Source organism: Oryctolagus cuniculus, chromosome 1, assembly GCF_051225735.1.
Source record: "Oryctolagus cuniculus isolate XC-2025 breed Fujian yellow rabbit chromosome 1, ASM5122573v1, whole genome shotgun sequence".
Lineage (NCBI taxonomy): Eukaryota > Metazoa > Chordata > Mammalia > Lagomorpha > Leporidae > Oryctolagus > Oryctolagus cuniculus.
The window spans coordinates 60879264-60906533 of NC_142867.1; the positions used below are offsets into that span (position 1 = coordinate 60879264).

General features: G+C 38.8%; 2 protein-coding genes across 2 annotated transcripts in view; one reads left to right on the forward strand and one right to left on the reverse strand.

The window, feature by feature from the left end:
- Nucleotides 1–27270, forward strand: part of LOC103350505 (olfactory receptor 52N1) — a 189437-nt gene that overhangs the window by 49674 nt on the left and 112493 nt on the right. The gene's annotated exons all lie outside the window — the stretch shown is intronic.
- On the reverse strand, nucleotides 23312–24253 carry LOC100356167 (olfactory receptor 52E5). The gene has a single exon (XM_002708571.3). It carries the CDS (start codon nucleotides 24251–24253, stop codon nucleotides 23312–23314), a length of 942 nt encoding a protein of 313 aa, XP_002708617.3.

Here is a 27270-nt window from a genome sequence, read left to right on the forward strand (position 1 = left end):
CAACTTGGATTAAGGTTTGATTGAAAATTCAGATAAAGTGTCACAGCAGTTTCAGACTCCATATAAGGTTCAAAAGATGGATAGAATTAATTAATCACCTAGGCTTTTAACAACAACGTTTGGAATAGTGAAATTGACATAATGAAGGAGTTAGTTTGGCATGAGATATCAGGAATTCAACTTTGGACACTGAACATTATTTTCATACCAAATACATCCCCATGATTGTACTTTAGAAATGACTGCTAAGTATACACATGTAGAAGTATAAGTAAACAAGTGACCATGACAGTTGTCAGAGACCAGATCCAAGATAGATATGGAAGCTTAAGTTATCAGGGTACATATGTCGTTTAAATCCAACTTAGAAGTGTGATCTGAGGACCATTAAATTCTATATCTTTTTAAAGGAAGGTTTTTTCCAAATGATTCATGCTGAGAATCCACAGTTGTTTGCCACCTCCAGGGACTGTGAACTCATTAAGGTTAGAAGCTGAGTTTAATTCTTTTTACCTCTAACATTTAGCATTAAGCTTGGCACATGGTAGATGATTTGTCAATTACTTAATAAATGATTTTGCGTATCTCAAGACTTTTATTCCTATTACATGGTGTCTGAATGGGAGTCCTTATCCAAAAGATAATACTTATAATAATAATAGATAGAATTAAAAAGGTGTGAATACTCCAACATGGGAAGCAGTCCATACAGCAGACTCATAGAATGACAATCACTTTAAGTAGCACTCTGACCTCAGCATCAGCCCTTAATGCATTCTGGTCTGGCTGAAAAACCCACAAGAGCATTTCAGGCATGGAAAGCCAAGACACTGTGGCAAAAATTGTCCTACATGAAGGCCTCTGTGGGTGAAACCCCAGTGGAAAGAAGTGGTCATCAAAGATGGATGTATTTTCTCTGAAGGGAGGAGAGAACTTCACTTTGCCTATGACCTTGTCTAAATACTGATGGAGTTTGTGGATCCAAAGAGTTTCCATAGCCTAGGCAGTTCATGTAAAGAGCCTGAAGTGATCACTAACATCATACATAAGAGTGTTAATTGTTAAATTAACAGCAGGAGTCACTGTGCACTAACTTCCCATGTATGACCTCTGTACTCAAAGAATTGAATTATGAGAGTTAATAGTAAAACTTGTTCTCAAAGATTTACTTCTTTTTAGTGTATTAAGTGGAGGATAGTCTTATGCCTCAAGTTTTAGATAAGCCTAAGTGCCCAATTCTATTGCTTGATTCCTTGGGTGCTTCTTCAATTAATAATAAAACTTGTTCTCAAAGAAAAAAATATATTATAGAAAAAATTAAAAGAAAAATAAGAAAGGAAGTAGGAGGAAGTGTGGGAAGTGTGGGCATAAAGGAGGGATTGAGGATGGGGTGGGAAGTGTCATTATGTTCTTATCTGTATGTATGAGATAGATGAAATTTGTTCCATTTATATAAATAAAAAAATTTAAATTAAAAAATATGCTGATTTCTTTTGGTTTGGATTAATTCATAGGAGTGTGATGGCTGGATCATTTAGTATCATATATAGACCATATTTAGATTTCCATACTGTCTTCCTCACTGGCTACACCAATTTACACCTCACTAACAGTGAATAGGGTACCATTTCCCCCACATCCTCGCAAGCATTTTTTCTTTGTTGATTTCTGTATGAGAGCATTCCAACTGGAGTGAGGTGAAACCTCATTGTGGTTTTGATTTGCATTTCCCTGCTGGCTAGTGATCCTGAGCATTTTTTCAACTGTCTGTTGGCCATTTGAATTTCTCTCATGAAAAAATGCCCATTCAAGTCCTCTGCCCATTTCTTTACTAGCTTGATTGTTCTGTTGTTGAGTTTCTTGAGCTCTTTATAGATTCTGTATATTAATCCTTTATCAGTTGCATAGTTTGCAAATATTTTCTCCCATTCTGTCAGTTGCTTCGTCACATTGCTGAGAATTTGTTTTGTAGTACAAAAGCTTCTCAGCTTGATGTGATCCCATCTGTCAATTTTGGTTTTAATTGCCTGTGCTTCTGGGATCTTTTCCAAGAAATTTTTGCCTATGCCAGTATCATGCAGAGTTTCCCCAAAGGTCTCTAGTAATTTGATGGTATTGGGTCATAGATTTATATCTTTGATGCATTTTGAGTGGATATTTGTGTAAAGTGTAAGATAGGGATCTTGTTTCATACTTCTTATATGGAGATCTAGTTTTCCTAGTACCATTTGTCGAAGAGACTGTTCTTACTCCAGAGATTGATTTTAGCTCCTTTGTCAAAGATTAGTTAGTTGTAGGTGTGTGGATTGATTCCTGGAGTTTCTATTCTGTTCCTTTGTTCTACATGTCTATTTTTGTGCTAGTACCAAGCTGTTTTGATGATAACTGCCCTGTAGTATATCTTGAAATCTGGTATTGTGATACCTCTGGCTTTGTTTTTGTTGTATAAAATTGCTTTAGTTATTCGGGATCTCTTGTGTTTTCATATGAATTTTAGCATTACTTTTTCTAGATATGAGAAGAATGGCCTTGTTACTTTAATTGGGATTATGCTGAATCTGTAAATTGCTTTTGGTACTATGGACATTTTGATGATGTTGATTCTTCCAATCCATGAATGTGGAAGATTTTCTACTTTTTATGTCTCCTACTTCTTTCTTTAATGTTTTGTAATATTAATTATAGAGATTTTAGACATCCTTTGTTAAATTTATTCCAAGTATTTAATTTTTTGCAGCTATTGTGAATGGGATTGATCTTAAAATTTCTTTCTCATCTGTGGCATTGTCTGTGTATACAAAGGCTTTTTATTTTTGTGTGTTGATTTTATATACCGCTACTTTTCCAAACTCTTTTATGAGTTCCAAAAGTCTCCTAGTGGACTGTTTTTATTCCTCTCTATATATGATCTTGTCATCTATGAACAGGGGTAATTTGATGTCCTTCCAATTTGTATCCTTTTGATTTCTTTTTTTTCAATTGCTAATACTAATAGAATTATAATAGTAGTAACAATAAAAGTAGGCATCTTTGTCTTGTTCTGGATCTTAGTGGAAATGCTTCCAACTTTTTCCCTTTCAAAAAATGCTGGCTATGGGTTTGTCATATATTAGCTTGATTATGTTAAGGTGTATTCCTTCTATACACAATTTGTTTAAGGTTTTTTTCATGAAAAGATGCCGTATTTTATCAAATGTTTTCTCTGAATCTATTGATATTATCATATGGTTTTAATTCTTCAATTTGTTAAAAAATGTGATGGATCATGTTTATTGATTTGCACATGTTGAACCATCCCTGCAACATTGGTATAAATCCCACTTGGTTCAAGTGGTTGTTCTTTCTGATGTGTTGTTGGATTCAATTAGCTAGTATTTTGTTGAGGGTGGTTGCATCTATGTTTATCAGGGATATTGATCTATAATTTCTCTTTGTTTTATCTTTTTCTTATTTTGGACTTAAGGGGTTTCTTGCCTCATAAAAGGAGTTTGGGAGGATTCCCTCTCTTTCCATTATTTTAAATAAATTGAAAAGAATGGGATTAATTCCTCTTTAAATGTTTTGCAGAATTCACCAGTGAAGTCATCCAGTCATAGGATTTTATTTGTTGGGAGGACCTTTAATACTGAGTCAGCCTGTCTTAGTTATTGGTATATTCATGTTATCCCTATCTTTGTGCCTCATTCTTTATATATTGAATGTGTCCAGTAATCAATTCATTTCTTCTAGATTTTCTGATTTGTGGAATATAGCTTTTTTAATATTTTCTGATGATTCATTTTTTTTGTTTGAGCTTTTTAAAAAATTTTTTTGGTGTCTTTAAAAGCTTTATTTTTTTATTTTTATTTTTTTAACTTTTATTTGATGAATATAAATTTCCAAAGTACAGCTTATGGATCAATGCCATGGCTGAGGAAGAACTTCTAAGATCAATCCCATTCACAATAGCTACAAAAATAATCAAATACCTTGGAATAAACTTAACCAAGGATGTTAAAGATCTCTACGATGAAAATTACAAAACCTTAAAGAAAGAAATTGAAGAGGATACCAAGAAATGGAAAAATCTTCCATGTCATGGATTGGAAGAATCAATATCATCAAAATGTCCATTCTCCCAAAAGCAATTTACAGATTCAATGTAATAACAATCAAAATACCAAAGACCTTCTTCTCAGTTCTGGAAAAAATGATGCTGAAATTCATATGGAGACACAGGAGACCTCGAATAGCTAAAACAATCTTGTATAACAAAAACAAAGCCGGAGGCATCACAATACCAGATTTCAGGACATACTACAGGGCAGTTGTAATCAAAACAGCATGGTACTGGTACAGAAACAGATGGATAGACCAATGGAACAGAATAGAAACACTAGAAAGCAATCCAAACATATACAGCCAACTTATATTTGATCAAGGATCCAAAACCAATCACTGGAGTAAGGACAGTCTATTCAATAAATGGTGCTGGGAAAATTGAATTTTCACGTGCAGAATCATGAAGCTAGACCCCTACCTTTCATCTTACACAAAAATTCACTCAACATGGATTAAAGCCTTAAATCTATGTCCTGACATCATCAAATTATTAGAGAACATAGGAAAAACCCTGCAAGATATAGGTACTGGCAAAGACTTCTTGGAAAATACCCCAGAAGCACAGGCAGTCAAAGCCAAAATTAACATTTGGGATTGCATCAAATTGAGAAGTTTCTGTACTTCAAAAGAAACAGTCAGGAGAGTGAAGAGGCAACCAACAGAATGGGAAAAAATATTTTCAAACTATGCAACAGATAAAGTGTTGATAACCAGAATCTACAAAGAAATCAAGAAACTCCACAACATCAAAACAAACAATCCACTTAAGAGATGGGCCAAGGACCTCAATAGACATTTTTCAAAAGAGGAAATCCAAATGGCCAACAGACACATGAAAAAATGTTCAAGATCACTAGCAATCCGGGAAATGCAAATTAAAAAATTTTTAATATTAATTTTAATTAGTTTTTAACAGATTCAGTGTGCTTTGTAGATATAATTCTAAGAACATAATAAGGGGCCAGCGCTGTGGTGCAGCAGGTTAATGTCCTGGCCTAAAGTGCTAGCACCCATATGGGTGCTGGTTTGAGACCAAGTTGCTCCACTTCTGATCCAGCTCTCTGCTATGGCCTGGGAAATCTGTAGAAGATGGCCCAAGTCTTTCAGACCCTGAACCCATATGGAAGACCTGGAAGAAGCTCCTGGTTCCTGGCTGCAGGAGCTTTCTCAGTTCAGGTACAGCTCTGGCTGTTGCCAATTGGGGAGTGAACCAGTGGATGGAAGATCTCTCTCTCTCTCTCTCTCTCTCTGCCTCTCCTCTCTCTGTGTAAATCTTTCAAATAAATAAATCCTTGAAAAAAAAAGAACATAATGATATTTCTTCCCTCCCTCCCAATCTCATTCCATCTCCCTTTTTTTAGTCTTTGAGATAACATATTTTAAATTTACATAACAGTAAAATGGCTTAACACTCACCAAATAAGAAGTTTAACAAGTAAAAAAGCAAAAATACCTACATTTAGTGGGAATATAGACAACATCTATAAACAATAGTTGAATAGAAAAATGATCATTTCACCTATATAAAGTAAATTTTAAAGTAATCACAGCATTAAAACTATAGTAGCATTCTTAACCATTGGTTTTACAAAGGTATAAAAAAAGATTTACAAAACTGTATTTGCAACACTAGTGATAATACAGACATTTCTTTATTTTTTCAATCTTTTTTTTTTTTTGGTTTGTTTTTTGAATTTTAGATTCCACATATAAGGGAATACATGCAGTATTTGTCTTTCTGGGTCTGAGTTATTTCACTCAACATGATGCCCTCCAGTTATGTCCATTTTGCTACAAATTGTAGGATTTCATTCTTTGGATAGCTGAATAATATTCCATTATGTACATATACCACATTTTATTTCTTAAAAAAACTTTTTAAAATTTTATTTAATACAAACTTCATGCATTTAATATATACAAATTTGGGAAAATGTGGTTATTCCCCCCACCTCCCTCCTACCCTCTTCCTCCTCTTTCTCCCTTTCCAATTTTTATTTTTTACAAAGGTCAGTTTTCAGTTAATTTTATGCTCATATGATTAACCCTACACTAAGTAGAGAGTTCACTGCATAGTTGAAAAAAAAAGAAAAATAGAATAGAAACAAACAAATAAGAAATACATTGTTCCTTGATTATTAAGTCAAGAGCTGTTCAAAATTATCACATCTCAAGGTGTCAGTTTTGATTCTATAGATTATCTTTTAGGTATGCTATTAATTACAGATCAGGGAGAAAATGCAATATTTGTCATTTTGGGACTGGCCTATTTCACTACATATAATGGTTTCAAGTTGCATCCATTTTGTTGCAAATACCAAGACTTCATTTTTATTTATTGCTGTATACTATTTCATAGTGTTTATATACCATAATTTCTTTATCCAGTCTTCAGTTGATGGACATCTGCATTGATTCCATAACTTAGCAATTGTAAATTCAGCTGAACTAAACATGGGGATACAGATCACTCTTTCATATGCTGATTTCATTTTCTTTGGATAATTCCCAGGAGTGGGATGGCTGAATCATATGGTAAAACTATATTCAGGTTTCTGAGATATCTCCATGCTGTCCTTCACATTGGCTATACCAGTTTACATTTCTACCAACAGTGGATTAAGGTACCCTTCTCACATCCTTATTTGCATTTGTTGCTTGTTGATTTCTGTATGAGAGCCACTCTTTTTTTTTTTTTAAGATGTATTTATGTATTTGAAAGTCAGAGTTACACAGAGAGAGGAGAGGCAGAGAGAGAGAAAGAGAGATCTTTCATCTGCTGGTTCACTCCCCAACTAGCTGCAATGGCTGGAGCTGTGCCAATCTGAAGCCAGGAGCCAGGAGCTTCTTCCAGGTCTCCTACACAAGTGCAGGGGCCCAAGGACTTGTGTCATCTGCTTTCCCAGGCCATAGCAGGGAGCTGGATCAGAAGAAGCAACTGGTTCTTGAACTGGCACCCATATGGGATGCCTGCACAGCAGGTGGTAGCCTTACACACTATGCCACAGTGCAGGCCTCTCTTTTTTTTTTCCCAAAAATTTATGTATGAGAACCATTATAACAGGAGTGAGGTGAAACATCATTGTGGGTTTGATTTGTATTTCCTTGATAGTTAGTGATCCTGAGCATTATTTTGTGTCTGCTGGCTGTTTGAATTTCCTCTCTTGTAAAATGTCTGTCCAGGTCCTTTGCCCATTTCTTAACAATGTTGTTTGTTTTGTAGTTGTTGGGTTTCTTTAGCTCTTTATAGATTCTGATATTAATCCTTTATAAGTCGTGTAGTTTGCTAATATTTTCTCTCCGATATGCAGTAACTAATAGAGTGTCTAAAAAGGTAATCTGTAGAAGTGAAAACAATACTTTGAGATGTGATGATTTTGAAAAGCCTTGGTCTTGACTGTTGATGGGCATTTTTGTTTTCATACTATTTTTTGAACTCCTTACTTAATATAGGGTTAATCTTATGTTTGTAAAGTTAATTAAAATAGGTTTTTGTAAAACATAAGAATGTGAATAGGAGAAGGAGGAAGAAGAATGTTTGGAATGTGGGAGGGACAGAAGGTGGAGTGGGATGAATCACTATGTCCCTACATTTGTACATATGAAATGCATGAAGTTTTCATACCTTAAATAAAAGGTTTCTAAGTAAAAAAAATAGATAATAAGAATATATCTTGGTCAGATGTAAGTAAAAAAAATAAAACACCCAGAAGCATACACCTATAGCACATTAACAAATATGCTTGTTTATTATTTCCTTGCTCAAACTATAAGATTTTCTATTCATTAATATATACAGCCATTGAGCCCTTGCATGGATAAAAAAAAGAGAAAGGTATAAGCAAATTCAAAAAAAGCTCATATATCCTCAAGATGAAAAATACAAAAATTAAAATTATAAATTAAAAGATAGGCTTAATAATAGATTAGCAACAATTAAAAAGATAATTAGTGAGCTAGAATATAAAACTGTAGAAGTTCTTTTTATCCTCAGAAACATTTTATTTTAGGAATACAAACTTCATGCATTTTATAAATAAAACTTTAGGAACATAGTGATTTTTCCCACCGTATCTTTCTACCCATACTCCCACTTTTTTCCTCTTCCTTCTCCTATTCTCATTCTTATTTTTACTAGCATCTATTTTCAATTAACTTTATACAAATAAGATTATACTAAGTAAAGAGTTCAACAAATTATATATATATATATATATATATATATATATATATAACCTGTTCGTCAACAGTCAAGACAAAGGCTCTTCAAATTCATTGCTTCTCAAAGTGTCAATTTCACTTTGATAGATTAGCTTTTAGGTGCTCTATTAGTTATCACAGATCGGGGGAACATATTATATTTGTCCTTTTGGGACTGGCTTATTTCACTAAGTATGCTGTTTTCCAGTTGCATCCATTTTGTTGCAAAAAACAGGATTTAATTCCATGCTGTATATATCCCATAATTTCTTTATCCAGTCTTCAGCTGATGGATATTTGGTTGAAAACATATTTTAGCTGTTGTGAATTGAGCTGCAGTAAACATGAGGTTACAGATAACGCTTTCATATGATGGTGTAGAAATCTTAGAATGAAGTTTGAATGCTATGTAGAAAATGCGAAGTTTAGCAGTGGTGAGAGTGGGCATCCCTGTCTGGTGCCAGATCTCAGTGGGAATGCTTCCAACTTTTCCCCATTCAATAGGATGTTGGCTGTGGGTTTTTCATAGTTTGCTTTGATTATATTGAGGAATGTTCCTTCCAAACCCAGTTTGCTTAGAGTTTTCATCATGAAAGGGTTTTGTATTTTATCAAATGCTTTCTCGGCGTCTATTGAGATACTCATATGGTTTTTCTTCTGCAGTCTATTAATGTGGTGTACCACATTGATTGATTTGCGAACATTGAACCATCCCTGCATACCAGGGATAAATCCAACGTGGTCTGGGTGGATGATCTTTCTGATGTGTTGTTGCATTCTATTGGCCAGAATTTTATTGAGGATTTTTGCATCTATGTTCATCAGGGATATTGGTCTGTAATTTTCTTTCAATGCTGCATCCTTTTCCGGCTTAGGAATTAAGGTGATGCTGGCTTCATAGAAAGAATTTGGGAGGATTCCCTCTTCTTCAATTGTTCTGAATAGTTTGAGAAGAATTGGAGTTAGTTCTTCTTTAAATGTCTGGTAGAATTCAGCAGTGAATCCATCTGGTCCTGGGCTTTTCTTTGTTGGGGGGGCCTTTGTTACTGTTTCAATTTCTTTCTCAGTTATGGGTCTGTTTAGGTTTTCGATGTCTTCCTGGTTCAATTTAGGTAGGTTGCATGTGTCCAGGAATCTATCCATTTCTTTTTTTTTTTTTTTTTTCAATGCAAGGAAATGAGGTTTATTCAAGACGGGATGGAAGAGTTCATCACAAGGATCATTTGCCAAGTTGTAAAGGTTGGCAGGGGATTTTAAGGAAAACAGGGAGTCAAAAGGTGGTCAGACTCCCAATGTCAGTTCTGATAACTATGCTGAAACTGGTCAGCTAGTGTCTGATTGGCCTGAGGCTTGGCTATTTACAACCAGTAGTCCTAAATTCCTTGCTTACTGAGGTCCCACAATTTCAGACAACTTTCCTGAGGTCAGTCCCAAGCATATGTCTAAATAGTCACTAAGTCACAAAGCTTTTGTTAAGCAAAATTTAAGTTACTGCTATAGAAGGCTTTAAAAAAATATGAAAGCAGAGCCTGGCATTGTGGTGTAGTGGGTAAAGTCGCCACCTGCAATGCCAGCATCCTATATGGGTGCCAGTTCCAGTCCTGGCTGCTCCACTTCCAAACCAGCTCCCTGCTAATATGCCTGAGGAAGCAGCAAAGGATGATCTAAGTGCTTTGGCCCCTGCACCCATGTAGGAGACCTGGAAGAGAGGCTCCTAGCTCCTGTCTTCAGTCTGGCCCAGAACAAGCTATCGGAGAATGAACCAGTGGATAAAAGATATCTATCTCTCTCTCTCTCTTTCTCTCCTTCTCTCTTTCTCTCTCCCCCACCCCTGTAACATTTTTTTTAACTTTTATTTAATGAATATAAATTTCCAAAGTACGATTTATGGATTACAATGGCTTCCCCCACATACCGTCCCTCCCACCCACAACCATCACCTTTCCCACTCCCTCTCCCCTTCCATTCACATCAAGATTCATTTTTGATTATCTTAATATACAGAAGATCAGCTTAGTATACATTAAGTAAGGATTTCAACAGTTTGCTCCCACACAGAAACATAAAGTGAAAAATAATAGATGATTTTTTTTAAATGATGATGAAATCAGATCAGACCTATTGTCATGTTTAATCCCAGTGAGAGTCAAGTTGGGAGTTGATAATTTCTTTTTTTTTTTTTTTTTTACAGAAGATCAGTTTAGTTTGCATTAAGTAAAGATTTCAACAGTTTGCACCCCCATAGAAACACAAAGTGAAATATATTGTTTGAGTACTCGTTATAGCATTAAATCTCAATGCACAGCACATTAAGGACAGAGATCCTACATGAGGAGTAAGTGCACAGTGACTCCTGTTGTTGACTTTACCAATTGACACTCCTGTCTATGGCATCAGTAATCTCCCTATGCTCCAGTCATGAGTTTCCAAGGCTATGGAAGCCCTCTGAGTTCTCCGATTCTTATCTTGTTTAGACAAGGTCATAGTCAAAGTGGAGGTTCTCTCCTTCCTTCAGAGAAAGGTACCTCCTTCTTTGAAGACCTGTTCTTTCCACTGGGATCTCACTCGCAGAGATCTTTTGCCAGAGTGTCTTGGCTTTCCATGCCTGAAATACTCTCATGGGCTTTTCAGCCAGATTGGAATGCCTTTAGTGCTGATTCTGAGGCCAGAGTGCTATTTAGGACATCTGCCATTCTATGAGTCTGCTGAGTATCTCACTTCCCATGTTGGATCACTCTCCCCTTTATTTATTCTATTGGTTAGTGTTAGCAGGTACTAGACTTGTTTATGTGCTCCCTTTGACTCTTAGTCCTTTCATTATGATCAATTGTGAACTGAAATTGATCACTTGGACTAGTGAGATGGCATTGGTACATGCCACCTTGATGGGATTAAATTGGAATCCCCTGGTATGTTTCTAACTCTACCATTTGGGGCAAGTCAGCTTGAGCATGTCCCAAATTGTACATCTCTTCCCTCTCTTATTCCCACTCTTATGTTTAACAGGGATCACATTTCAGTTAATTTTCAACACTTAAGAATAACTGTGTATTAATTACAGAATTAAACCAGTCATATTAAGTAGGCAGACAAAAAAACTACTAAGAGGGATAATGTATTAAGTTGTTCATTAACAGTCAGGGCTATGCTGATCAAGTCACCGTTTCCCATAGTGTCCATTTCACTTCAACAGGTTTGCTTTTTGGTGTTCAGTCAGTTGTCACCGATCAGGGAGAACATATGGTATTTGTCCCTTTGGGACTGGCTTATTTCACTCAGCATGATGTGTTCCAGATTCCTCCATTTTGTTGCAAATGACTGGATTTCGTTGTTTCTTACTGCAGTATAGTATTCTAAAGAATACATATCCCGAGCCGGCGCCGTGGCTCAATAGGCTAATCCTCCACCTTGCGGCGCCGGCACACCGGGTTCTAGTCCCGGTTGGGGCGCCGGATTCTGTCCCGGTTGCCCCTCTTCCAGGCCAGCTCTCTGCTATGGCCAGGGAGTGCAGTGGAGGATGGCCCAGGTGCTTGGGCCCTGCACCCCATGGGAGACCAGGAAAAGCACCTGGCTCCTGGCTCCTGCCAGGATCAGCGCGGTGCGCCGGCTGCAGCGGCGGCCATTGGAGGGTGAACCAGCGGCAAAGGAAGACCTTTCTCTCTCTGTCTCTCTCTCTCACTGTCCACTCTGCCTGTCAAAAAAAAAAAAAAAAAAAAAAAAAAAAAAAAAAAAAAGAATACATATCCCATAATTTCTTTATCCAGTCTACCGTTGATGGGCATTTCGGTTGGTTCCAGGTCTTAGCTATTGTGAACTGAGCTGCAATAAACATTACGGTGAAGACCGCTTTTTTGTTTGCCAATTTAAATTCCTTTGGGTAAATTCCAAGGAGTGGGATGGCTGGGTCGAACGGTAGGGTTATCTTCAGGTTTCTGAGGAATCTCCAGACTGACTTCCATAGTGGCTTGACCAGTTTGCATTCCCACCAACAGTGGGTTAGTGTCCCTTTTTCCCCACTTCCTCGCCAGCATCTGTTGTTGGTAGATTTCTGAATGTGAGCCATTCTAACCAGGGTGAGGTGAAACCTCATTGTGGTTTTGATTTGCATTTCCCTGATTGCTAATGACCTTGAACATTTTTTCATGTGCCTGTTGGCCATTTGGATTTCTCTTTTGAAAAATGTCTATTGAGGTCCTTGGCCCATCTCTTAAGTGGGTTGTTGGTTTTGTTTTTGTGGAGTTTCTTGATCTCTTTGTAGATTCTGGTTATCAACCCTTTATCTGTTGCATAGTTTGCAAATATTTTTTCCCATTCTGTCAGTTGTCTCTTCACTCTCCTGACTGTTTCTTTTGCAGTACAGAAACTTCTCAATTTGATGCAATCCCAATAGTTGATTTTGGCTTTGGCTGCCTGTGCCTCCCAGGTCTTTTCCAGAAACTCTTTGCCTGTGCCAATATCTTGAAGGGTTTCTCCAATGTTCTCTAGTAACTTGATGGTGTCAGGTCGTAGATTTAGGTCTTTAATCCATGTTGAGTGGATTTTTGTGTAAGGTGTAAGGTAGGGGTCTTGCTTCATGCTTGTGCACGTGGAAATCCAGTTTTCCCAACACCATTTATTGAATAGACTGTCCTTGCTCCAGGAATTAGTTTTAGATCCTTGATCAAATATAAGTTGGCTGTAGATGTTTGGGTTGATTTCTGGTGTTTCAATTCTGTTCCATTGGTCTATCCATCTGTTTCTGTACCAGTACCATGCTGTTTTGATTACAACTGCCCTGTAGTATGTCCTGAAATCTGGTATTGTGATGCCTCTGGCTTTGTTTTTGTTGTACAAGATTGCTTTAGCTATTCGAGGTCTCTTGTGCCTCCATATAAATTTCAGCACCAATTTTTCCAGATCTGAGAAGAAGGTCTTCGGTATCTTGATTGGTATTGCATTGAATCTATAAATTGCTTTTGGGAGAATGGACATTTTGATGATATTGATTCTTCCAATCCATGAGCATGGAAGATTTTTCCATTTCTTGATATCCTCTTCTATTTCTTTCTTTATGGTTTTGTAATTTTCATCGTAGAGATCTTTAACGTCCTTGGTTAAGTTTATTCCAAGGTATTTGATTGTTTTTGTAGCTATTGTGAATGGGATTGATCTTAGAAGTTCTTCCTCAGCCATGGCATTGTCTGTGTATACAAAGGCTGTTGATTTTTGTGCATTGATTTTATACCCTGCTACTTTGCCAAACTCTTCTATGAGTTCCAATAGTCTCTTAGTAGAGTTCTTTGGCTCCCCTAAATAAAGAATCATGTCATCTTCAAAGAGGGATAGTTTGAGTTCTTCCTTCCCAATTTGTACCCCTTTAATTTCTTTTTCTTGCTTAACAGCTCTGGCTAGAACCTCCAGAACTATATTGAATAGCAGTGGTGACAGTGGACATCCCTGTCTGGTACCAGATCTCAGTGGAAATGCTTCCAACTTTTCCCCATTCAATAGGATGTTGGCTGTGGGTTTTTCATAGATTGCTTTGATTGTTTTGAGGAATGTTCCTTCCAAACCCAGTTTGCTTAGAGTTTTCATCATGAAAGGGTGTTGTATTTTATCAAATGCTTTCTCGGCATCTATTGAGATAATCAAATGGTTTTTCTTCTGCAGTCTGTTAATGTGGTGTATCACATTGATTGTCTTGTGCACATTAAACCATCCCTGCATACCAGGGATAAATCCCACTTGGTCTGGGTGGATGATCTTTCTGATGTGTTGTTGCATTCTATTGGCCAGAATTTTATTGAGGATTTTTGCATCTATGTTCATCAGGGATATTGGTCTGTAATTTTCTTTCAATGCTGCATCTTTTTCCGGCTTAGGGATTAAGGTGATGCTGGCTTCATAGAAAGAATTTGGGAGGATTCCCTCTTCTTCGATTGTTCTGAATAGTTTGAGGAGAATTGGAGTTAGTTCTTCTTTAAATGTCTGGTAGAATTCAGCAGTGAATCCATCTGGTCCTGGGCTTTTCTTTGTTGGGAGGGCCTTTGTTACTGTTTCAATTTCTGTCTCAGTTATGGGTCTGTTTAGGTTTTCGATGTCTTCCTGGTTCAATTTAGGTAGGTTGCATGTGTCCATGAATCTATCCATTTCTGATAGGTTTCCCTGTTTGCTGGCATACAAGTCCTTGTAGTAATTTCTGATGATTCTTTTTATTTCTGTGGTGTCCGTTGTTACATTTGCTTTTTCATCTCTGATTTTATTATTTTGGGTCTATTCTCTTCTTTTTTAGTTAGTTGGGCCAATGGGGTGTCAATTTTGTTTATTTTTTCAAAAAACCAGCTCCTCGTTTGGCTGATTTTTTGGTAATGTTTTTTTTGGATTCAATCCTGTTGATTTTTTCTCTGATTTTAATTATTTCTCTTCTCATACTAGATTTGGGTCTGGTTTGTTGCAGTTTTTCTAGATCCTTGAGATGCATTGATAGCTCATTTATTTGGTGCCTTTCCTATTTCTTGATGTAGGCACCTATTGCTATAAACTTTCCTCTTAATACTGCTTTTGCTGTATCCCGTAAGTTTTGGTATGTTGTGCTGTTGTCCTCATTTACTTCCAGAAAGTTTTTGATTTCTTCTATGACCCATTGTTCATTCAGGAGCATGTTGTTCAATCTCCATGTGTTTTGCATATGCTCTAGAGATTCCTGAGTTGCTAATTTCCAACCTCATTTCCCTATGGTCTGAGAAGCTGCATGGTATGATTCTAATTCTTTTGAATTTTCTGAGATTTGCTTTACGGCCTAGTGTGTGGTCAATCCTAGAGAAGGTTCCATGTACTGCTGAGAAGAATGTAAATTCTTTAAGTGTAGGATGAAAAGTTCCGTAGATATCTGTTAGATTCAATTGGGCTATAGTGTCGTTTAAATCTACTGTATCCTTGTTGATCTTTTGTCCAGTTTCTCTGTCTATTTCTGAGAGTGGATTATTGAAGTCCCCAGTACTATTGTGTTGGAGTCTAAGTCTCCCTTTAAGTCTCTTAACAAATCTTTTAATTAAACTGGTGTAATTAGGTGCATATACATTGATAATCATTATATCTTCCTGTTGAATTGAGCCCTTAATCATTATATAAGTGCCCCTCTTTGTCTCTCTTAACAGTTTTTGTGTTAAAGTTTATGTTGTCCAATATTAAGATGGCTATGCCCGCTCTTTTTCATTTCTGTTGGCATGGTATACATTTTTCCAGACTTTCACTTTCAGTCTGCATGAATCTTTGTTGGTGTCGCTCCCCCTCTTCGTGGAGGAACGACACAGGACCCTGCGCTGTTCTTCTGTCTACTTGGCCCTTCCCGGGTTTGCTGCTGGTTCTTCCCGGGTTGGCTACCATCCCTTCCACCTCCGTGGAAGGGCGGTTCCCCCTGCCTCTTTCCCCACTTCCGCGGGGGAGCGGCACACCGCCGGCCGGCTCTCTCGGGGGCTGCACAGGTGTTCCTTCAGATGTTCCCGGTGCATGTTGTCTCTCTCCTCCTTTATAGTCCTCTTCCACCAATCCCAACTCTGCTACCCACACGCCGAGTACGCTGCTCTCCTCCAATCAGGAGCAGGTCCTACAGTTTATTGGTTGAAGTGGAGGCAGCTGTGTAGCTGTTTCCTCCTCTCCCAGCGCCATATTGTGGGAGAGCAGATGCATAGAATAAGTCTTAATTCCAGTAACTTAGTCTAGTCCGAGTTGCTCCCAGTTGCTCCCCACAGTTGGAAAGATGTGTTTCTTGTAAGCAGCAAATAGTTGGGTTTTGTTCCTTAACCCATTCAGCCAATCTGTGTCTTTTAACTGGACAGTTCAGGCCATTAATGTTCAATGTGACTATTGATAAGTAGTAACTTTGCCCTGCCATCCCAAAGATATTTTCTAATATATGCTTTGAACTTCCTGTGATCTTTTGCTGTGAGGTTTCCTTCCTTTACCTTCTTTCTTATTTATGACCCTGTTTCTGTGTTTGTCTATGTAACACATCTTTAAGCATTTTTTGCAGGGTTGGATGAGTGGTGACAAATTCTTTCAATTTCTGTTTGCTATGAAAGGTCTTTATTTCACCTTCATTTACAAATGAGAGCTTGGCAGGATATAATATTCTGGGCTGGCAGTTTTTCTCTCTTAGTACCTGGGCTATGTCTCACCATGCCCTCCTAGCCTGTAGGGTTTCTGATGAGAAGTCAGCTGTGAGTCTAATTGGAGATCCTCTGAGAGTAATCTGACGTTTCTCTCTTGCACATTTTAGAATCTTTTCTTTATGTTTCACTGTGGTGAGTTTGATTACAACGTGTCGTGGTGAGGATCTCTTTTGGTAATGTTTACTAGGGGTTTTATGAGCTTCCTGTACTAGGATGTCTGTCCTTCTCCAAATCCAGGATGTTCTCTGCTAGTATCTCACTAAAAAGGCCTTCTAATCCTTTCTCCCTCTCCATGCCTTCAGGAACTCCTAGAACCCGAATGTTGGTTTTTTTAATAGTATCCTGTATATTCCCGAGAATGTTTTTTATATTTCTAATTTCCTCTTCTTTTCTTTGGTTTGACTGTATATTTTCCTGTTCTCTGTCTTCTAAGTCCAATATTCTCTCTTCTGCTTCACTGACTCTGTTTTTAAGGCTCTCTAATGTGTTTGTCATTTGATCTACTGAGTTCTTCTTTTTATTTTTATTTATATTTACTATCACACTTTCCTGTTCTACTAGTTTCTGCGTTTCATTTTGATTTTTCCTTAAGATTCATTTTCACAAGAGAGATTTTCTATCCTGTCCAATAAGGATTTCTGTAGCTCAAGCATTTGTTTTTGAAAACTTCTAAATGTTCTTATCATAAATTTTTTGAAATCTGTATCTTGCACTTCTTCCATCTCATCATCTTCATAATTTTGGTTGGGGTGTCTTGTTCATTTGGGGGCGTCATAATGTCTTCCTTGTTCTTGTTTCCTTGGTTTCTGTGTTTGTTGCTTGGCATTGTGGCGATATTATTTGGATTCTTCTTCCCTCACTGTGGTGTTTTTTTCTTGTTATACTTGACTGTATTAAGTGGACTGTCTGCTTTTGAAGGAACTTAGAGGCTTGAGGTGGGTGTGGCCAGAGAGCTCTGTTTGGTTCTTCAGGGATAAGGGTGTGCCAAAGGTGACACACTCAGGTTAGGCATGGTAAATCTCTCTCTCACTCTCTCTCTCTCTTTTGATTCAGAAGAGAGGTAATTCCACACAGCTGAGTGGAACTGAAGGTAGTCAGCTTCCTATCTCTGGCTCCTGTGGGATAACATTCACCTGCTCTTTCCCACGGACCACTCAGGGAATCTGTTCTGCCCTCAGTGTGGGCTCAAATCTCCTGCAGTCTCCCACTGGGTTGCCAAAGTTACCAAATTGCAGTCTCTGGAGAGTACTCAGGTGAACTTTGTGAGTTCTCTCACCCACCGTCTTTTTTTTCACAGGCTCAGTTTATTAGCTCCACACATTCACTAGGTTCTAATCTCCTGTTATTTCACGCCCCCAGAGTCAGGTTTTTCTGCTTGCCTGAGGGCAGGCACAGCCCTGAGGTCACCAAGTTTTTACATATGTTCAAAATGGCGCCTGCTCTTTGTCTTGCTCGCCTTTGAGAGGTGAGCAGAGAGAGAGAAACTCGTGTCTGTATTGGTCATTTTTTTTCTCTCTCTTCTAGTTAGCCTGGTGAACTTTCCCCCACAAGGCTTCAAGCCACGTTTCCTCTAGGCTCCTCCTTCCACTTTCCCGCCAGTGTCTCCGGCTACTGAGGTTCGGCTCACCTCACGTTCCAGTGCTGGTGCGTAGATTCCACCGCTGGTGTCCTGAGCCGTGGGCTCCCATGCCCTCCATGCAGGTCCACCATGAATCACTAGTTCCAGAAGAGTTTCCTCTGCTATTTCTTCCCCAACTCTTCCTTGAACCTGCAGTATCTCCACTTTTATTAAACTGTGCTCCCTTCCTATTCTGCCATCTTGCCATTTCTCTCAATCTTGTCCTTTAATTTTAATACTTCTTGCACTTGGTGTGGAGTTTGAACTTTGAGAGGCTGACCTAAGATCAGTTTGGTGGCTTCCTCCACCAATAGTGCAGTAGCAGCAACTGCCCTTAAACATGCAGGCCATCCAGTTGCTATCGAATCTAACTGTTTTGAAAAGTAGGCCACTGGTTGTGGATTGAACCCAATTTTTGGGTTAGTACTCCCAAAGCCACTTCTTGTTTTTCTGCTATGAACAGGGTAAACGGCTTGCTTAGATTAGGAATCCCTAGTGCTGAGGCTTCTGTTAAAAGCTCTTTAATTCTTTGGAATGACTTCTGTAGCTCTTCTTTCCAGTAAAGTGGGTCTGCATCAGGGCCCTTTAAGGCCTCATACAATGGTTTGGCTATCAACCCAAATCCTGGGATCCATATTCTACAGAATCCTGCCATTCCCAAAAATGCCCTGAGTTGCTTCTTTGTCATGGTGGCTCTATACATAAAGTAGCTTCCTTTCTTTTGACTGAGAGGGTCCATTTCCCTGGAGCTAGGATGTACCCCAGGTAATCTATGTACCCTGTTTAGCTAGGAAGTTTAAAACCTGGATGGTGTTTTCATCTGAGTCCTCTTTAGAGGGGTTACCGATGAGAATATCATCCACATGCAGTAAGATTGCCCCATTCTTTAGTGCATTTCCCTGAGTTCTTTTGCTAGTGCATTACCAAAGAGATGAGGGCTGTCCCGGTACCCCTGGGGGAGGACAGTCCATGTATACTGCTGAGTTATCACGGAGGCTGGGTCAGTCCATTCAAAGGTGAATAAAAACTGGGATTCTGAGCTTAAGGGAATGCAAAATAAAGCATCCTTTAGGTCCAACACTGTATACCAAGAGGTCCCCTCAGGTATTTGTGTCAATATCATATAAGGATTTGGCACAATGGGATGGATTGGAACAACTGCCTCATTAACTGCTCTGAGGTCTTGAACCATCCTATATTCTCCTTTGGGCTTTAAGACTGGCAGGATGGGAGTGTTACAGGGGAATTGTCAAGGTACCAAAAGTCCATGTTTGAGAAATTTTTTAATTAGGGGCTGGAGTCCCTTTCTAGCTTCTGGTTTCATTGGGTACTGGCGTTGATGAGGAAATGCATTCTTATCCTTTAAGAGAACCTTGACAGGTGTGGCCTTTATGGCCTACCCAGGAATTCCTTGATCCCAAACTTGGGGATCTATTCTTCCTTTCTTTCAGCAGGGATATTATCTAGACTAGGACTTGTTTCAGTAGTTGCCAGCATCATAATGAATGCCTTAGGTGTCAGAGAAGTTAACCTTAAAGAGGTTCCAAAGGACGACAAAAAGTCCTTTCTAAGTAAGGGAGTTGGGCACTCTGGCATAACTAAGAACTGGTGTAAAACCAGTACATCTTCTATCTGACATACTAAGGGTAAGGTAAATCTCTGGGATCGAGGCTTCCCATTGACCCCCACAACAGTACAACTCTTAAGGAAAAGTGGTCCAGCATGGGAAGTGAGCACAGAGGAAGTGGCTCCTGTGTCAATTAAAATTAACACGGTTACCTGCAACCTCAATTGTCACCCGGGGCTCTTGGTGTGACATGTTAATCTCCTCAGGAGCCATCAAGGTCCCCAGGCCCTGTCACTGTTCAGAGGAAGCCATAAGTGGAGCGGGAGACACCCTCTCCCTTTGGAGAAGAGGACAGTCCCTTCTCCAATGGCCAGTCCTTTTGCACTGGGGGCATGCCCTGGGAGGGGACCTGGAAAACGGACAGTCCTTCAAGTGTTCTAGCTGGTCACATCTATAGCACCTTCCTGACATTGCAGGACTTCCCCTGGGCCAACTATGGGGTTGTGGTGAGCAAGGTTCAGCCATTGCTATCTGATGAGCCTGTGGTCTGGCCTCTCCCCATGCTGGGGCACTCTCTCCTCCACCTTAACCCTGTTGTTAAACACTTGAAATGGTACTCTAACAACTGGCTTATAGGGGTTTGGAGTCCCATGGCCAATTCCTGAAGCCTTTTTCTGATATCTGATGTTGATTGTGAAACAAAATAGGTACTGAGGTAAACCCGTCCCTACGGAGACTCAGGGTCTACATTGGTATATTTCCTCACTGCTTCTACCAGTCTTCCCTGGAACATAGCTGGATTCTCTTTTGGACCTTACACCACCTCTTTGATCTTTTCATAATCTACTGATTTCACACCGCATTTCCTCATCCCTGCCAGCAAGGATGAGACCATGTGGTCTCGTAGCTGTGAGCCTGATTCCCCTTTTTGATGATTCCACTCTGGTGCATTACGTGGGACTGCTAAGGCCCCCATGACAAAGTTGTCTGGATACTGGACTGACATCTTATCAGCATGTCTTTGAGCTTCTATCCAAATACACAGTTTCTCTTCAGCCATGCAACAGGTATACAAGATTAGATGAATGTCATTCCAGTTAAGATCATAAGCTAAGGTTAGGGCCTGGAATTCATCAGCGAAACTAGAGGGGTCTTCTGAAAACTTCCCCATTTTCTCCTTACAAAGGGTTAAATCATATAGGGTAAAGGGAACATGAATTCTAATTGTTCCCATTCCACTGACAACCTCTCTCAGTAGATAGAGTGTTTCTCCTGTCAGTTGGAAGGGGGCTCCATTCCTGGTAATCCCAGCTGGGCTACTCCCTGGTTTGGCAGAGTAGAAAGGGTTAAAGGGAGGGGGTCTTGGGGCAGTAGGCATCAGGTTAGACTTGGATGGAATAGAAGGGGACCCAGCATCCTTCTGGGGTGACTCTGGTACTATCACAGGTTGAGACTGTGGGAGCTGTGGGCTCACCAGTAATGGATCATCAATTATATCTACTGGTTGCTTATCCTCCCTTTTGGTAGCAGAGGCAGGGTCTAGATCAGCCTCTTTTAGGATGATATTGGTGATATAATGCCATAAATGCCTGTACATAAGGAACCTCTGACTATTTTTGCTGTCTTCTGCAATACAAGTCGAGTTCTGAAATGTCATCAAAACTAAGAGTCCCATTTACTGGCCATGTTGTACCACCTCCCAACTGATAGGTGGGCCATACAGTATTACAAAGAGTAATCATCCTTTCCTTAGTATTGCCATCTAGCTTAAGGGCCTCCCAATCTTCAAGTATAGATGCTAAGGGAGTATCCATGGGAGCAGTTTCACCATCTGCTACTCTCATTCAGATTCTTGAGCCTCCCATCTGATCCAAACCCCTGAATAGAGAACACAAGAGTCTCAGTTCAGGCTTGGCACAATTGTCTCCACCTTTAGGCTTATGCCATTTCTCTGCCTAAGTGCTTTCCCCAACTTCCCAACAAGCCTCAACTCTCTCCCATGTTTCAACCCTACACCTATTTTTTTTTTCAGTTGCAAGCCCAGCTTCAGTCCAACCATGATCTCTATTTTAACCAGGTATCTAATACCATATGAATAACTCAGTGCCTTCATTTTTGTATGGAGCCAAAGTTACTGGATGAAGATAGTGATCTCTGCCAGGGAGATCCTGGCTCTGTCTGTCTGAACTTTCTAAATCTTTGTTCCCAGAAACGAGAGTTTATGTTTGAATTCAGCTTCCCCTTCTTCCCCAAGGAAAGACAGCCCCAGTGACCCTGAAGTGGCTGGAGAATCAGGAGTCAGGCAGTTTTGTATTCTTGATGGAGAATGCTTTCCTCTCAGTACTTCATGTCCCATGATTCCATAAGTAGAGTCACCATTACCCATGAATACGTAGGGAAAGTCTCAGAGTGAAGACCCTGCACCAGTTGAATGGTGGAATGCGATACTTACGAAACAAAAGAATGGTTAATTATACTAAAGCAAAACCTTAGGGCAAGAACATTCAAGGAAAAAAATGCAAGTTGTCAATTTCTGATTTTCCATAAATGTATTGACATAAGAATGCATAATGCATATAAAACCGATCATGTACATACACCTGCACTGATATATGTAGTAATTACAACACATTCAGAAAGGCTCCATGACTTTTCAGTATCTATGACAAATAGTTCCACTTGAGTGAAATGTTTTCAGGATGACTCATTTAGTTTCCATACCCTAACGAGAATGACTTTTTACTGTTTCAGCAGCTGCACTATTATAGCCTGCTCTAAAACTCACTCAAGCAAGTGGGGTTTCCCTCAATTCTCCATCCCAGATAGAACACTCTTAAGGCTTCGGGTTTTATAGTTTCCTCAGCGATGATCTCTCTGAACAAGGTAGGGACTGAGAGGCCTATAAAGAGCTCTGTGCATAAGGAGCGGGTAATATAGAGCTGGAGACCTCAGTTCCAATCCAGGACTATACACTAGAAGTGAGTATAGTAAGCTAAATATGCATACATTAGACACAACAACCATACCAGAAGTACATTCAGTAAGCAGTCTATTTATTTCCAAATCTCTTAAGATTCTATAAGCTTCAGCAATTTTCACAACAATGTATTTGAGTTTGAAGTACCAATTAATATGGCTTTATAGCTTTTATGGTCAGAAATACCAAGCATGAACTGTAATTCTCAGATTAAACTTCCTGCTAATGCTAAAGCCTGAATTTAAACATATATCTTATGATTCACAGTTTATTTCTTTTGCCATTGTATCCTGCTTCATTTTGAAGAAATACCATGACATTTTAGAATCATGAACTTTAGCTTCTGATATGAGAATGAAGACAATCTCAACGGGTAAGAAAGCTTTTCAAAGAAGTTTGTGCGGCAACTTTTTTCAAACACTTCTTCTCCCTTAAGGGATTTTATTATAGCTCAGGAGTTTTAATAAGCATATTGTTGTCCTTTTCATGGGGCAGGCTTCATGGGGCAGACTGCTTTGGAATCTTTGAGCTGCTTCTTCTAGTGGGGTATACTGAAATTATGAGCAATGGAAGGAAATGTAATGTGATTAGCCTGTGTGGGAAGGGTAGAGGGGTTTAACAAAAATATTTCTATGTTTTCTTCTGATCTTGTGATTGTCTTCCTTAACTATTATGGAAGATACTCTTAAGGCTGAATGCTAATAGCTTTTAGGGTTAAGCATCCTTTGTACCCTCTGTCTTATCTGTTTTGTCCTGACCCCATAGATAATAGGATTAAGTGCAGGGGGGACAATCACATACAGGTTAGCCAAAAGTATGTGAATGTAATGAGGGATGTTGTGACCAAAACGGTGTGTCATGAAGGAAAAGAGGGCTGGGAGGTAGAAGGCCAGCATCACACACACATGAGAGCTACATGTGCTGAGTGCCTTGAATCGGGCATCCCAGGATGGGAGATGGAACACTGCTCGGAGGATTTGAACATAGGAAAATCCAATCACAGAAAGGTCAATGTATCCCACTGAGAATGCAACTAAGCCATAGATAACATTGACTTTAATACTGGCACAAGCTAACTTTGCCAAGCCCATGTGTTCACAATAGGTATGGGGAATAATTTGGACACCACAGAAAGGCAGTCTCAGGATGAGAAATATGAATGGAGTCACAAACACCAGCGTCCTCACAATGATGACTATGCCCAGGATGGTTATCACCTTGTTGGTGAGGATTATGCTATACTTCAGGGGGTTGCAGATGGCAACATAGCGATCTATGGCCATGACTGTCAGCACCACAGACTCCAGGCCAGTGCATATATGGATGATGTACATCTGTGTGATGCAGGCGCCAAACACAATCTCCCTGAGATTGAACCAGAAAATTCCCAGCATCTTGGGGATGGTGGCTGTGGACAGAACCAGATCAGTACAGGCCAACATGGCCAAAAAGTAAAACATGGGTTGGTGGAGGCTGCATTCAGTCTGGATCACAAACAAGACAGTGATGTTCCCCAGAAGAGCTATTAGATATGCTGCAAAGAAGGGGAAGCCAATCCAGATGTGCTTATCTTCCAGTCCTTGGATCCCCATGAGAAAGAAGAAGGACGGGTGAAATTGTGTATTGTTCCAATGGGTCATATTGGGTGGAATTGGTTATAGACACATTTTTTACAGGAGTTTTCTTGCTTCCAATGAGAGACTCTAACTTCCTTCATAGTTTGTTGCTTATTTCTTGGAGAACAGAAAATCCATTCCTTAATCTCATAATACAGAAAAGACCTAGGAAGGGAATACAAGCATAGTTAAAGAGACACTGTTATTTTCACTGATATGCTTCATCTGACTAACTGTGTTAATTTGTTATTAACAAATTATGCTACTTATTTTTCAGTTTTTTGTTTCTTCCCTTCTAATGCTTTTAAAAGGGTCAACCATAAATGACAACATTGATAATCACCCACTAATGGTAGAATGCAATTATTATTAGATTAAAAAATTAATTAAAAATTAATTTATGCATGGATATTGTTATAGATTAATGAAGAATCAAGAAGCTATATCAAAAGTGTATTGATTATTAAGGAATTTAGATAGGCCTTTATGGGCAGCAAAGTTAAAGACAGAGCTAAATTGTTTAATCTGTTTGTGAAATAAGGAAGAGTAAGGGCCTGCCTAAATTTGGTGGACTTAAGAATGCAATGGAAAATTTCAGCACAAAAAGCTAAATTTGTATTTAAATTTAATTTTATATTTAAATGCTCCCTGTAACTCTAAATCTATATCCTCTTCTGTGATATACAATTCCCAATCCAATTGTTGCTAGAGTTCTGTTTCATTTATTTCAGTTATTATTTTATGTCTTCAGACATTTAACATTTCTGATGGAGCAAGGATATAAGCCCCAGCCATTTTAGTTCTTTGCCTGAAAATAAATCAGATGGATTCTTTTACCCCTGCATTCTTTCAAGAGACCAGTTCAGTCCCCACCCTGTACTCTTCCCTACCCCACCTTCTGCATTCTTTTCTAAGCTTAGAAGCCCACAAAAAACCTGAAAAACCTATAGGAAGAAACTCACCCTGACTACTGCCTACCTTTCCTCTGCACCTTAGCCCACCCTAAGATATAAAGGGCTCAGTCCACAGGAAGACAGTGCTGCTGCCTTGTTTTTGGTTTGTATGTACACTAGCAATTGGCCACTTCTGAGAATTTATTTTCCCTTGAATAAATGTGTTTTGACTGTGGGTTCATATCCTGTCTCCTATCTGTTCTGCTCCCTGTTTCCTTACAATTTCTTTATGGTGAAAACATCCAAAATCTTATCTTCTAATTTTTTTCCCTGAGAAATATGTATTACATGAACATTTTCTGTAGTTACTTTTACTCTACAGTTGAAACCTAGAACTTCTAAATTCTATATAGCTATATCCTTGTACCCTTTAATCAATTGTTCTCCAACCCTCCCTTCCATCATGCCTTCCTAGCCTCTGGTAACCACCATTATGTTTTTAACTTCCATGAGATCACAGTGTTTGCAAATTTAACATGAAAGCTATAATTGTTACATACATTCTTTTTTAAAAAACAATAACTCTGGAGAATTGTATTATTCACTTAAAGTTTTAAAATAATTTTGGTGTAGGAATTTGGAATTAGTCACTAGTATTTTCACAGTTAACCAATTAACTCACAATGACCTCAGTAGTTTTTTTCATAAAAGTTGATAATTGAAAAACTGTGGAATGATTCTTTTGTTCATGAGGAAAAACATTTTTAGACTCAAAGCTAATATAGCCTCTCCTCTTTACTGAATGTACAAGAAGTATGAAATGTTTGTTAAAATCAGCTTTCTTATAAAAAAGTGGAAACCACATATTCTGAGGATACATAATAAAAACTCATGGATCAAATCTGGCTATTACTGTTTGTTTTTATAAATAAAGTTTTATTGGAACACCATAATTCATTTATGTGTGGACTATGGCTGCTTTCACTTTATAATGGCAGAATTGAGTAGTTGGGATTGTGACCTTATGACAGGTAAAGTTAGAATATTTATCCTCTTTCAATCCCTGATCCCTAGGAATATACCTTGCAGAGTGGGTATCTAGCCTAGCAGTTACTATTCTAGTTAGGACAGCTGTTTCCCACGTTGCAGTGTCTGAGTTTGATCTCAAGCTCTGGCTCCTTACCCCAACTTCCTATTAATACAGGTCCTGGGGGGCAGCAGTGCTGACTCTTCTGATTATGTTACTACCATTACTACCATCCATCTGGGAGCCCTAGATTGAGTTCTTGACTCCCAGCTTTGAACCCATGACTATTGTGGGCATTTGAGGGGTGAAGCAGTAGGTGGGATCTCTCTCTCTCTCTTTCCCCTTTTCCCATTTCCATCTCTCATTCTCTTCCTTTCCACCTCTCAGATAGATAAATAATTTTTAAAAAAGGTTACAACTTTTAATAGCACCTCATGTTCTGTCAAAGAAGTCAATATTTAATAATACAGAAATGAAGACTTTTAAATACCAATCCATCCTTATATATAGCCATTTCCATGCTAGGGGTCAAAGTGAACTTCAGACTTTCTGTATTCTTTCTTTTCCGAGACTTTATTTTTATTTCCTCTCATGAGGACACTCTCTCTACCAGCTCCAATCCTTAAAAATTGTTCTTATCCCAGGTTCAATGACATGCAATCCACAGAACCTGCATTACTCTGCTTACTTTGAGATTATTTATTCTTTTATTTGTTTTCTAAAATAAAGCAAAATGTTGCTACGATGTCTTAGTTACATTAGATACCTTTGGTTATTGTGATCCTCCAAATGTGATCCCTGGGTCAGCACCATCATCATTTGGCAACTTGTAATAAATGCAATTCTTGAACACTACTCCAAACCAAGTTATCAGAAACTCTGGAGGTGGGACCCTGCCACCTGTAATAAGCTCTTCAGGTGATTCTGGGGCTCACTCCAATTTGAGAGCCACTGGTCACTATCAACCACCAGTTTATAGTTTCCTTGAGCTCAGAATGCTGTCATATTTATCTCCATGGTATCATTATTTTTATGCCAGGGCTGACCCTTATATATCCAGCAACTGTTATAAACTAAATGGAAATTACATTCTTTCTCCTTGTTGGTCTGATTGTCCTAGG